This window comes from Coffea arabica, chromosome 7e (assembly GCF_036785885.1).
Source record: "Coffea arabica cultivar ET-39 chromosome 7e, Coffea Arabica ET-39 HiFi, whole genome shotgun sequence".
Taxonomy (NCBI): domain Eukaryota; kingdom Viridiplantae; phylum Streptophyta; class Magnoliopsida; order Gentianales; family Rubiaceae; genus Coffea; species Coffea arabica.
This window is the reverse complement of record NC_092323.1, coordinates 16,661,798-16,674,546: the sequence shown is the minus strand read 5'-3', so window position 1 is coordinate 16,674,546 and position 12,749 is coordinate 16,661,798. Positions and strand designations below refer to the sequence as shown.

General features: G+C 35.7%; 2 protein-coding genes across 5 annotated transcripts; both read right to left on the bottom strand.

Annotated features, from left to right (window-relative positions):
• Positions 1-2,055: 2,055 nt before the first annotated feature.
• Positions 2,056-7,632, bottom strand: LOC140011449 (uncharacterized). 4 transcript variants are annotated; one of them, XM_072060315.1, is made up of 5 exons: positions 7,317-7,632; positions 5,779-5,858; positions 5,607-5,695; positions 5,147-5,470; positions 2,056-2,864 (listed from the first exon to the last, which is right to left on the bottom strand). In XM_072060315.1, the coding sequence occupies exons 2-5, from the start codon at positions 5,813-5,815 to the stop codon at positions 2,226-2,228; spliced, it is 1,089 nt and encodes a 362-aa protein (XP_071916416.1). In that variant the 5' UTR covers positions 5,816-5,858; positions 7,317-7,632; the 3' UTR covers positions 2,056-2,225. The 4 variants fall into 4 exon arrangements, with proteins under 4 accessions (XP_071916416.1, XP_071916417.1, XP_071916419.1 ...); XM_072060316.1 differs by having other exon boundaries at positions 5,779-5,829; XM_072060318.1 differs by lacking the exon at positions 5,779-5,858 and having other exon boundaries at positions 5,607-5,682.
• A 533-nt stretch (positions 7,633-8,165) lies between these two features.
• On the bottom strand, positions 8,166-9,575 carry LOC140011262 (uncharacterized). The gene is made up of 3 exons (XM_072060038.1): positions 9,036-9,575; positions 8,722-8,950; positions 8,166-8,617 (listed from the first exon to the last, which is right to left on the bottom strand). The coding sequence occupies exons 1-3, from the start codon at positions 9,573-9,575 to the stop codon at positions 8,166-8,168; spliced, it is 1,221 nt and encodes a 406-aa protein (XP_071916139.1).
• Between the last annotated feature and the right edge of the window lie 3,174 nt (positions 9,576-12,749).

The following is a 12,749-nucleotide window of genomic DNA, read 5'->3' as shown; positions in this document are numbered from 1 at the left end:
CTCGCTTCCAGTGGCACGCACGTAGTTTCCGGTTGCCACACGGCGAGGTGCACACAGCTACCACGTTAATTAAGAAAAGGTCGCCACTTCGTCTTGACGTTCTGTCTTCTATCCTCTTCGTTCGTTTTTCAAAAGAGAATTGCAGAGGCCAGTTCTTTTTATAGAGAATTGCACTGCTTAAATGTGAAGAAACAGTGGGAAATGCGCTGATCTACATTGGAGTTTTTAGAGAACTTCCACCACAATTTTCACTTTGTCGTTTCATGAGATATATTTGACATGCAATTGGAATGCTTTATAGCACATGTATTTCCGCAATTTATGGCCCTCGTCAGAGGACACGACACAGAACAAAAAATGCAAATAGTGGAAACATACGGAGAAGTTAACTTTACAGAGACTTTTTTATTGGCCATCTAAAAGAACTAGGGATAATTTCAGAAACCTCCCTTGAGGTTTTTTAGAAACAATTTCATTTAGCTCCCTCGAGCTTTTAAAAATTACACATACCTCCCTTATCATTTAATACTACCCTTAAATATTTTTATGAAATTTCCTTGTTATATTTAGAATGCCATTTAAAATTATTTTTTTCTTTTTATTCCTTTTCTTAATTTTTTACCAATAAAACTGTACAATCACCACTATTACCTCTATTTTTTAATGTAACCAAATGTCACATCTAGTAATCCAATGTTTTTGTTGATCTTTATTTTTTGTCTCAAAATTAACAATAAATAAAAAATAAATGGTCCAAAATCACATCTAAATTTTTCAAAATCCCACTACTCAAAAAATTCATAAACTTTAAATGAATTATTTGAACATCTTCTTTTCTATCTTATAAATTTAATCTATAATAAATACCATCAAAAGTATCCTATCATAATGATAAATTATTATTAATATTATTGTTGTTTATCAAATACTTACTACTACTACTAGTAGGTATAGACATAAAATTAAAACTCATTACTGCAGGTCATTTTAGGGTATTCATTTAAAAATTTGACCGAATCAATTTATTTTAAGATTTTGTTACTAAAACTATCAAATCAAGGGAGGTAAGTGTAATTTTTCAAACCTTAGGGGAGCTAAGTAAAAAAATAAATAAAACGTTAGGGGAGCTCTCTGAAATTATCTCAAAGAACTAGTCACAAATGCTATAGAACCCATGTGCTTGTCAGCAATTGCAGTACTAGGGCGTGTCAGCTATTTGTTCTTCAGGATTGGTGTTACAGTAGTTTGCGTTAATGGACAAAAAAGGTGCATGCTCTTTTTTGTGTCCTCTGTCTTCATTGTGAGGACCATATGCCAGTCCAAGAACGCATGTAAATATCTCCATTCCATAGCTCACAGTTCCATCTCCAATACCTTTTTCTCCACGTTCAAGTTCCTATAGCAATCTAAAAATTTCGAGGGACTGCAAGGAGATTTGAAGTGTGAGAAGCTAAAATTCTCCAGAATGCAGCATCCTGCTTTCCAATGCTTGTGTGAATGGATGTTCAGAAAAGAAAAGAAAAGAAAAGAAAAGAAGTACCACAACCCTGAGATTGCAACGTATTCCCTCCTGGGCTCATTAAAAATTTCCTTGGCAACTTTTGAAACTAGACCGACATACCAACAAAGGGCTGATGATACCAGATAATATAATAACCAATTGTCAGACTCAAAATCATCAAGATAACGCAATAGTAGTAATACTTTTACTTGACTCCCTGCTTCCCTGCTGTGTGGAAGACCATAAGTGAAAGAAATAGCTACAGAGCACCAAAACAGTAACAATATCCATGCATCTCCAAACAATAATAATGAATTGCACACCAACAAAATGAAAAACTTGGGAAAATTGAAACCACCGGAAGCAAAGAAACACATCTCTGCAGGTCCTCTATTTCTGCAGCTTCATTCAGAATTTTTCATGAAATGTACCATGCAGCATTTAGAATTGACAATGACAGCAAATTTACTGAACTAGTAAGAATAGCATTCAGAAATCTCAATAAGAGTGTGAACTCAACCAGGAAAATTCCAGAAAAGAAAAGGCAAACGGTATTTTCCCTGCAACATAATCCTCTGGCATGAATAAACATTTTTTCTTCACAAGAAGTTAATAAATATCTCTAATATTATATGGACAAGTAATCCACAAACAACCACGTTATACAAGTACAATCATCCACAATGTACTTTAATAGTACAAACATTTCACATAATTGGCATGCCTAGGCCAAGCCTTTTAGCTTCATCAACTTGAGGATGTAGCCGTAGCGATCGGCTGCAGAAGCTCTAAGAAAAATAATCCTTGCACCCTCGTTCTCATATTTGGCATAGTGATCACATGCTTCAAGTCTCCACTCGTCCGGAATATCCATTGAGGTGATCACATCCTGGCACTGCATTATGCCGTAGAGGGAGTCGAACTCCGACCTACTCCGTCTGTCCTCAAGAACGAAGTCGGTGTAATTCCCGATCTTGCTTATAGCATCCTCAAGACCAGTAGATGACCGTGTCGATTTTGAACCTCTACTCCCTTCAGGTTCACCACTGGTTCCTAAGCTTGAGGCTGACCGTTTTCCTCCAACTGCACCAGGAACTGGGGGAACATAGTAGACGTCGTCGTCATCCTCAACTGCTGGTACGTTCACCGGAGTAGGCACCCTCGAACTAGAGGCTTGACCTTTTCCCTTCCGATTTTTAGCAGCAGTGTTGGACCGTTCTCGGCGAGGCGGTTCCGATGGAACTACCTCGCTTGCAGACTGGGCACGGCTGCCTGTGGCATGTCTTCCAAGCAGTAGCGGTGTCAACCGATCGTACCAGTAGCATGAATTCTCTTTTTTGAAGTCAACGTACGAGGCATTGGTCTGGTGAAATGCAAATATGAAGTGAGCACACATGAATTGATAGTGTACAAGGAAAATATTATTATAAGATTCGAGTTATTTCAACAAGGAAAATGCTAATTCAATTAACTATGTCGATAGCTAAATCCAGGATCCAAAACTTTGTCGATAGCTAATATTTCTGTATATTAAAGAAAGAGTTGTGAATGACAAATCACCAGCAGCTAAGCCGAGCAATTTTCACATTTTGCAGTCAAATAATCCAATCAAAGCTAATCCAGTTAATCCGTCTGCCCAGAAAAGAATGGTCAACTAAGCGAAGGATAATCCAACTTCAAGTAAATCATATCATGGAAACAAGAACCCAGATTTATAAATTTACTCACTAATGCTGCCTTGATTTGCTACTATTACATCTTACTTCCAATATAACCCATACAGAGAGGATAAAAGAATCCAAAGCCACAGCTGATTACTTTGTGAAGAAACAGAAAACACAACCAAGCCTCCAAAACACACTCGAAAAAAAGCAGATTCAGCAAGAAAGACTTAAAATGAGGATGAATAAAAAAAAGAAACAACTTTTTTCGTCGACAATGATCAGAATTTCAATAAGTGGAGCCATAAAAACCAAAATCAACCAAATAATCAGCATCCCATTTCACGAATTGAAGGAAATGCACTAATCGACAAGTCAAATTCATCGAAAAAAGCACATCAAGAAAGGAGAAAAGAAAGAACATGAAAGATTAGATAAAAAAAGGTTGGCACTGCAGCTGTCTATGCAAAAAAAAAAACAATTTAAACGAGAGTAAAATAGCAAAGATGTTTGGATATCAATTTGGGATGTGCAGATAGAGGCTTGACACTAACTCATCACTTTATGAGAAGGCCATTCATTAGTATCATTATAATTGACATCAGCAGTGCAGGCACTAAATAGAATACAATTGGTCATTTTCAAGTTTCGAATGGCTCAGAAATTTCTTCATATTGCTCTCTAAAGTTCATAGAAGTGCTGCTGCTTCTGGTGTGACTTTGGCGAGAAGCTTTGATAAGCTCATAATGAAATATTCCATGCATCTCTGAAATTTGCTTTCTTGTTTTCTTTGTTTTTTCAAACGTGTCTTTGTATAAGATTTTTAATTCTTGAAATTATTTTACACTTTTTATGTCCAAACAATTATGTGAGTTGTCAAATCAACAAAAGTACAAATGCCATGCCCGAATGCTGGAACTTGGAAGGATTGAGGAAGATCATAGCTGAGGTGAGATATTAAAATTATCTACTCTGCCAATAAATAAACCAGGACAATCCTGATCAAGATTCAGCATTCAAAATTCAAAGTTACAGTTGGTAATGGTCCCAACAAGTAACAACCTTTGCAGGAAAAGATCTGCACGGACCATATTAATTGAACAGGGACTTTGATTTCAGAAAAGGTTATCCAGAATTGGATATATATATATATATATATATATATAACAGTTACAAATTTGACTAAAAATGTTTAGCAAAATATTAAAGTACTAAATTTTCTCCTATAAACAACTCTTTTTTTTTCCTCCTTTGTACTTTACAACAAATAGAAGACACCAAATTTAGTCTCAACTAAAAGGCATCAAAGCAACTAAAAGGCACCAAATTTTAATTAAAGCAGGCCTGTTAAATTATTGAGACTAAGGATAAATTCTTGCGAGGATAGGCCCATGCAGTTATGAAAAGGGATGTTATAGATGGAACAAATGAATTGTTTAACTTTTGAGTTTCATGAAAAGGGATGTAACCCGAGTTGTCATCCGAATTCATTGAAGCTGTAATTTTTTTTATTATGTAAAATTTCATGCGCTTACTGAAAACTCTAAATATTCAAGTTATTTTAACAAGGAAAATACTTATATTATTCAGGAACCTCCCCTTATAACCCTTTATAACCCAAATCTAGTTCTATTCAGAATTGAATATGTAGTTGTGCACCAAATTACAGGTTCTTTTCATCATTCAATCTAATAAGGTAATTGTAATGACTGAGCTACAAGATTAACTCATCAAAAGACTTCGAGGATTGAAAATAAGACGGAATAACAAGTGGAGTCAGCATATAAAAATTGATTAAGTCACCGGAAAATCAAGGATGAAAAGGCATCAAGGATTAGACACAAGTGAGAATTAAATAACAAGTGCAGTTTAAACAAGATTGAGTGCTCAGATTTTAGTTCAATAGGGAATCTGAAGTCACCTTTCAAATCTGAAGTACAAAGAAATTCAATTAACAGAAGTCAGGGAAGCGACAAGTCCATACCTGCTCCAAGTTGGCCCAATGTTCATCATCAGCAGTGAAACAGTAGCTGTCCTCACTCCACCCAACCCCGGTCTCTGTTTTTGATGAAATCCCACGCAGATTGCAGAACAGGTCCCATTTCTTCTTGATGTGATAGAATCTGGTCTGCAATTGCTGGCCAGTCACAGTCAATATGTGATTGCTCACCAAATGGGCTGCCAACATGTCGTAGTTGGTCTCTAGCGACTTCCTCTTGTCCCAAACGTCATTTTCCCGAAAACTGACGTAGGCTGTGAGGAAAGCTTCATCCATTGCATCAGTCCAGTGAATCCTAGAAGCCATTTGCTAAGTTTGATGGGGAAAAAGAGTTAGCAGTGGACTGAGATAACAGAAATTGAATTAAAGTGGTTTGGAAACAGATCTGGACAATCAATAGTGAAAGCAAAAACAGGTGCAGAAGGAACTCAACAAAGGCACTTGCCTCAAAATAGACCTCAAGGCACTTGATGTAGTTGTTGGATGCAGTTGACGAACGGGTAGAGCAATCGGACGTACAGCTAACAGGTGAGGCTTCAAAATTCGAACAAAAAGTATTATTAACCAATGAATATGCTGCGAAAATTACTTTCTAATACAGCGTAGAAAGAACATACAATCGCAAGAAGGCTTCTTCCTCTTCTCAGCGGTCATAACCGAAGAGAGAACTGCCACAGAACAACCGAAATGGCAGCAGCTGGACAGTAAAATTATTAACTCATTGCAAAAAATATGCATCCAAACAGCAAATGGGAGTTTGCATCCAAACAAATTCCCAGCATGTTAGCTTTCAAGTTCCATTGATCAACAAAAAATCCCATGCTTCTGTTAATTCTGGAAATTAGCAGCCCACAATAATAAGGTAATTGACTCCTAATCGACAAGTCTATAAGCTAATTGACATGTATCTAACCTCATCAAATGAGACTTACAACAGAACCAAAAGTTATGAATTCAAGCATCTATAACTGTGCAGGATTATGTATTCCGTATAATCTGATACAATTTCTTTGTTGAAAAGGCACAAATCCTAGTCCTTTTATTTTCCTTTGGTTCTGGGTCACACTCAAAATGTAAAGATTCTTTTCTCTGGGCTGCTCATGTAAACTTTTGTTGTCAAGTATATGTCCAATTTTAATTCTTCTTCAAAACCATTTTTTCTTTTCCTTCATATACTGTCTCAGTTATGACTTATTTTATAGCATCCCATTAAACAACTTATACTACGTTAAAGTATGAGTTTATTATTCAATAATAAACATGATCAATGCCAAGGACAAGTAACTTGCTGCTAACTTCAAAGTATTAATCCAGGGACTCGTTGGCTCATTATCAGTAATATTTTGCATATTACTGCCTTGGGCATCCAGACGCCACCCACATTTAACTTTAAATACTTTATAAATTTTACAGCAGACCGGTATATTTTGCTTTTATGTTTCCTATCACACTTGTCCAATCCTTGTGCGTTATGAGGCAAACCTTTTTAATTGGAAAGAAAGCAAAAGAAACCATGGAAAAAAAGAAAACTGATTGCCAAAGGCCAATGCAATTAAGCAGTGAAAATCCCTTGTATTTTTTGGCAAAACTTTATTAAACAACTTCTGTCCATCTTTAATTTACGTAATTGTAGAATATATTTTACTTCAATTATTTTTTTTAAGGGTGATGAATTTATTTTTTTAAGGGTCATAATATATTTTACTTCTGTCCACCATCAATTATTTCACCTGCTTAAATTGACATATTCTAAAGCAAAATTAACTTCTAACATCGACTTATCCTCCTAATAAATTCAGGACAGATTTTATTTTCCCCATTAAATTTTCTTTCCATGATAAGAAAAAAGCCCAAAGACAATAAATCTCCCTGCTTGCAATATATCCAGTTAATCCAGTTTTAATGCTCATAACCTCCCAATTTGAAAGGCCAGAGCAGCTTTATTCCACCATTCATTCAGATTCGGGTTCAATTAATCCTAAGTACATTTTAATCTACCATAAACGAAATCTACTCTTCGCACACAGCCAACACAAAATCAGGTGTCCAAGGGAGATAATCAGCTGATGAAGCCGTGGACAACTAGAAAGACAGATCAACGCAGGTTTATGGAATGTAAATTGCAGCTAAATCCAGAAAATCGAGGGAATTGTACCTGCCGCTGTAGATAGGGAGAAAGTGGAATGGGCTCGGAGCAAGAAATTCCGTTTGGGTGTTGGAAGCGTCGACCGCGGCAGGGTGAAATGCGTCCGATAGATTCAAAACTTCAGTCAAGGATCTTGTTTGCCGGACGTCTCTGCAAGCTGGGTTTGATTGCAGCTGTCTTTCCCGTCTGTTGGTAGATGAAAATGGCGAAGAGAGGCCCGAATAGAGGAGCACTTCTAGCCTTTGTGCTGTGTTCAGGAGTAAATGCCTTTACTCTCCTCAACCAACGGTTATTTTTTTTGCAGGTTTCCGTCAAAATGCAGTTGCCACGTGAAGGAATGAATTTTTGCATGACTTTAGTGCAAAAGGCTGCACCTAAGGAATCCAATGTCGGAACTCTACAGTAAATTACCCCACCACTTTTATTTACACAGTACAAACGCTAATTTCTTAAAATTTCAAATTACCCACCAATTATGCTTTCCAAACACTTCCTCAGGGTTTGTTTGGATTGTAAGTTATTTGGGATATTTTTTAGGTTACTTTTTAAGATCGCGTAAATATGAAATAGGCGTTTGGATAGCAAGTAAATCGTGTAAATTAGCGTTTGGACAGGTGCTTATTATTGAATTTAAGCATGTGACTTTGACTTTGACTTTGACTTTGACTTCGAAAATTTTGACTTTGACTTCGAAAATTTTGATTTTATACTACGTTTACGCTAAACCAATTGCATACTTAATACCCAAACGGTACAGATTAATTTAGAAGTTGGAAATCGAGGACATTTTAAGTACATTCTACACATGGGAAAATATATTTTAGGGACAATTACAATCCTACTTAATGCGATGAACACTTAACGGCGGCGTCGCCCTCGTGCTGCATACATTTGAGTCGCTATGTAGTCTCGTTTAGCTTTCCATTCCGCCAGCTCTGCAGGAGACACGTTTAATGCGAACGGCTGAGGTACTAGCCCGCCTATTTCTGGCTCTTCATTTAAGTGCACGTCTTGTGATTCAAACCGTTGAAAATGAGCATCTTCTGGTTGGTGCATCCTTAAAAAGTTGTGCAACGCACAACAAGCAATGACTATACTGATTTGAGTGCTCATATAGAAATTATCTACCGGACCCTTTAACCATTTGAATCTTTTCTTAAGCACACCGAATGTGCGCTCAATGACATTGCGCAGTTGCGAATGTCGAGTATTGAACAAGGTCTTTGACGGAGATTCGGACCCCACGTTCTTATACGGAGGCATGAAACCAGGAGCATTCCTGTATGCCGCATCAACTAAGTAGTACTGGCCTATTTGACAAAGTTATTCTAATTAATAAACGCGATAAAAAATAGGAGTTGTGGAAATAAAGCATAGCACATGCTTGACTTGAAATATTGGACCCATCACTTACCAGGTTGCGGCAGTGGAAAATCGGACGGATATGCTAATGCTGACTCCAACACTCGCGCATCGTGTGCACTTCCCTCCCATCCAGCATACACATAGATGAAGCGCATGTCATGGTCACAAACTGCCAGAACATTCTGTGATTGCCACCCGTGCCGATTTGTATATGCCATTTGCTCGCCTGTCGGAGGACAAGCTGAGATGTGGGTGCCATCCATCGCTCCCACGGCATCCTAATATGTGTAAAAAATATATAATCAACTTTATAGAATCGTCGTACTACAGAGTCGCCAAAAATCAGTATTCTTTCCACATTACCTTGAACCACGGATAAAAATTAGTTGAGTTTGCAATTCGTGGATGAACTGCAGTCTGGTCACCCGGTCGTATTATTTCAGCTGCAAATAGACACAGGCCTCGGAGCACCTTTTTTATATTTCGATTAATCGTCTCGATGGATCGATCAAAAATAGTCCCCAACACACGGTGCGTATGCTTGTGGCTGACCAACATTAAAGTCATAGCAAGCGCCTCCTGTATGGGCACGCGCTGTTGGTAATTGTGTGGAACGTACTGTCTCTCGACAAGGATATTGGACAGTAGCAAGAAATTATCAGTCGTGATACGCATGTTGTCTATTGAGCGTCTATGATGACCGTAGAGTACGCGTTCCACCCACTGCCTATCTGTGAATGAACCATCATGTTGCGGAAGTGGTTGATTATTATCCACGTGTGCAAGTGACGGATGCATTAACATTAACGATGCACTCATAAGAAGTAAGGCCTCATCTTCCTCATCTTGCCTCATGCGGTCCGCATTGCGTCCTCTAGCACCACGGCGGTTGTTCCAGGCCATGATAAGGGATGTATATAGCTGTATATATGTTTATATAAGCATGTTTTGTATGAGTATAACCAATTCCATAAATGTGTTAATACCACTTGCGTATTGGACATAAATTAAATGTCGGGAATCTAGACATGTCCCATTAGACATAAATTAAGTATGTAATTGGTCAGACATGTCCCATTAGAGACTTCATCATCCTCTCAAACCAATTACGTAAAGTAGCTTTATGGAGTATAAATTAGCAATATGACTTTTAAATAGAATACTATGCAATATGACTTTATAGCACGTATTTGGCAATATAACTTTTAATACTAATATATTTATAAATGTATAAATGTATATTATTATAAATACATATAATTATAAATGAATATTATATAAATGTATAAATTAATATATTTGTGATTTATAATTTATATATTTTTATATAAATATACATTTATGCATTTATAATACAATTATAAATATTTATGAATAAATATATTTATTTACTTATATAAAACTCTTATAAATATATTATAATTGTATTATATTATCTATTACTATAAATAAATGTATAAATTATAAATAAATGTTATTATATGAATGTATTCCTATAAATATCTGTTACTTTTTCAATTCATTCAACTAAAAAGACAAACAATACATTTTGAGTAAATAGATTATTTACACAATTTTATTTACTTATATCATAAATATAAGTTTTAATTATTTTTTATTTCATATACGTCACCTAAAAAAAATGTTATTTATTTATTTATTGTTTTCAAAGACACTCAAGCTAGAACAACACATTACAACCTGTGTATCTGCATGCTTAAAAGTAAAAATTTACTTCCTTTAATAGGCTTTCTGAATCCTATGTCGAGACATATCTATAAATGTAAATCATATGTATAAATGTATAATTAATATTATGTATATTAATATAAATGTATAAATGCATTAAGTGAGAGGTTATAAAACAACAATCCAAGCCTAACGAAGTCCAGTCCGTACTATATCAAAAAACTCATCCGACCAGGTTACTCAATTCGTAACACCTCAAAATATTTATTATCACTTTGAAGCGGTAAAATATGAACGATTAGTCACCAATAACTCGTACAATGCATTAAGTGAGAGTATATAAACGGCTACCATACAAAAGATCTAAATAATGGCAAGATATTGAATTTAGATTGCAATTTTATAACTGAAAACATTCGTCTACAATTTACCTCGCTTCCAGTGGCACGCACGTAGTTTCCGGTTGCCACACGGCGAGGTGCACACAGCTACCACGTTAATTAAGAAAAGGTCGCCACTTCGTCTTGACGTTCTGCCTTCTATCCTCTTCGTTCGTTTTTCAAAAGAGAATTGCAGAGGCCAGTTCTTTTTATAGAGAATTGCACTGCTTAAATGTGAAGAAACAGTGGGAAATGCGCTGATCTACATTGGAGTTTTTAGAGAACTTCCACCACAATTTTCACTTTGTCGTTTCATGAGATATATTTGACATGCAATTGGAATGCTTTATAGCACATGTATTTCCGCAATTTATGGCCCTCGTCAGAGGACACGACACAGAACAAAAAATGCAAATAGTGGAAACATACGGAGAAGTTAACTTTACAGAGACTTTTTTATTGGCCATCTAAAAGAACTAGGGATAATTTCAGAAACCTCCCTTGAGGTTTTTTAGAAACAATTTCATTTAGCTCCCTCGAGCTTTTAAAAATTACACATACCTCCCTTATCATTTAATACTACCCTTAAATATTTTTATGAAATTTCCTTGTTATATTTAGAATGCCATTTAAAATTATTTTTTTCTTTTTATTCCTTTTCTTAATTTTTTACCAATAAAACTGTACAACCTCTATTTTTTAATGTAACCAAATGTCACATCTAGTAATCCAATGTTTTTGTTGATCTTTATTTTTTGTCTCAAAATTAACAATAAATAAAAAATAAATGGTCCAAAATCACATCTAAATTTTTCAAAATCCCACTACTCAAAAAATTCATAAACTTTAAATGAATTATTTGAACATCTTCTTTTCTATCTTATAAATTTAATCTATAATAAATACCATCAAAAGTATCCTATCATAATGATAAATTATTATTAATATTATTGTTGTTTATCAAATACTTACTACTACTACTAGTAGGTATAGACATAAAATTAAAACTCATTACTGCAGGTCATTTTAGGGTATTCATTTAAAAATTTGACCGAATCAATTTATTTTAAGATTTTGTTACTAAAACTATCAAATCAAGGGAGGTAAGTGTAATTTTTCAAACCTTAGGGGAGCTAAGTAAAAAAATAAATAAAACGTTAGGGGAGCTCTCTGAAATTATCTCAAAGAACTAGTCACAAATGCTATAGAACCCATGTGCTTGTCAGCAATTGCAGTACTAGGGCGTGTCAGCTATTTGTTCTTCAGGATTGGTGTTACAGTAGTTTGCGTTAATGGACAAAAAAGGTGCATGCTCTTTTTTGTGTCCTCTGTCTTCATTGTGAGGACCATATGCCAGTCCAAGAACGCATGTAAATATCTCCATTCCATAGCTCACAGTTCCATCTCCAATACCTTTTTCTCCACGTTCAAGTTCCTATAGCAATCTAAAAATTTCGAGGGACTGCAAGGAGATTTGAAGTGTGAGAAGCTAAAATTCTCCAGAATGCAGCATCCTGCTTTCCAATGCTTGTGTGAATGGATGTTCAGAAAAGAAAAGAAAAGAAAAGAAAAGAAGTACCACAACCCTGAGATTGCAACGTATTCCCTCCTGGGCTCATTAAAAATTTCCTTGGCAACTTTTGAAACTAGACCGACATACCAACAAAGGGCTGATGATACCAGATAATATAATAACCAATTGTCAGACTCAAAATCATCAAGATAACGCAATAGTAGTAATACTTTTACTTGACTCCCTGCTTCCCTGCTGTGTGGAAGACCATAAGTGAAAGAAATAGCTACAGAGCACCAAAACAGTAACAATATCCATGCATCTCCAAACAATAATAATGAATTGCACACCAACAAAATGAAAAACTTGGGAAAATTGAAACCACCGGAAGCAAAGAAACACATCTCTGCAGGTCCTCTATTTCTGCAGCTTCATTCAGAATTTTTCATGAAATGTACCATGCAGCATTTAGAATTGACAATGACAGCAAATTTA

What these genes read in the sequence shown, in the direction of transcription:
- LOC140011262 (XM_072060038.1), bottom strand. Translation starts at nt 9,575, where the DNA reads ATGGCCTGGAACAACCGCCGTGGTGCTAGAGGACGCAATGCGGACCGC. An exon ending in ATTTTTATCCGTGGTTCAAG is followed by an intron (nt 8,951 to 9,035) that starts GTAATGTGGAAA and finishes TACACATATTAG; the next exon opens with GATGCCGTGGGAGCGATGGA. An exon ending in TTTTCCACTGCCGCAACCTG is followed by an intron (nt 8,618 to 8,721) that starts GTAAGTGATGGG and finishes TTTGTCAAATAG; the next exon opens with GCCAGTACTACTTAGTTGAT.
- LOC140011449 (XM_072060315.1), bottom strand. Translation starts at nt 5,815, where the DNA reads ATGACCGCTGAGAAGAGGAAGAAGCCTTCTTGCGATT. An exon ending in GCCTTGAGGTCTATTTTGAG is followed by an intron (nt 5,471 to 5,606) that starts GCAAGTGCCTTT and finishes CATCAAACTTAG; the next exon opens with CAAATGGCTTCTAGGATTCA. An exon ending in ATTGGGCCAACTTGGAGCAG is followed by an intron (nt 2,865 to 5,146) that starts GTATGGACTTGT and finishes GCATTTCACCAG; the next exon opens with ACCAATGCCTCGTACGTTGA.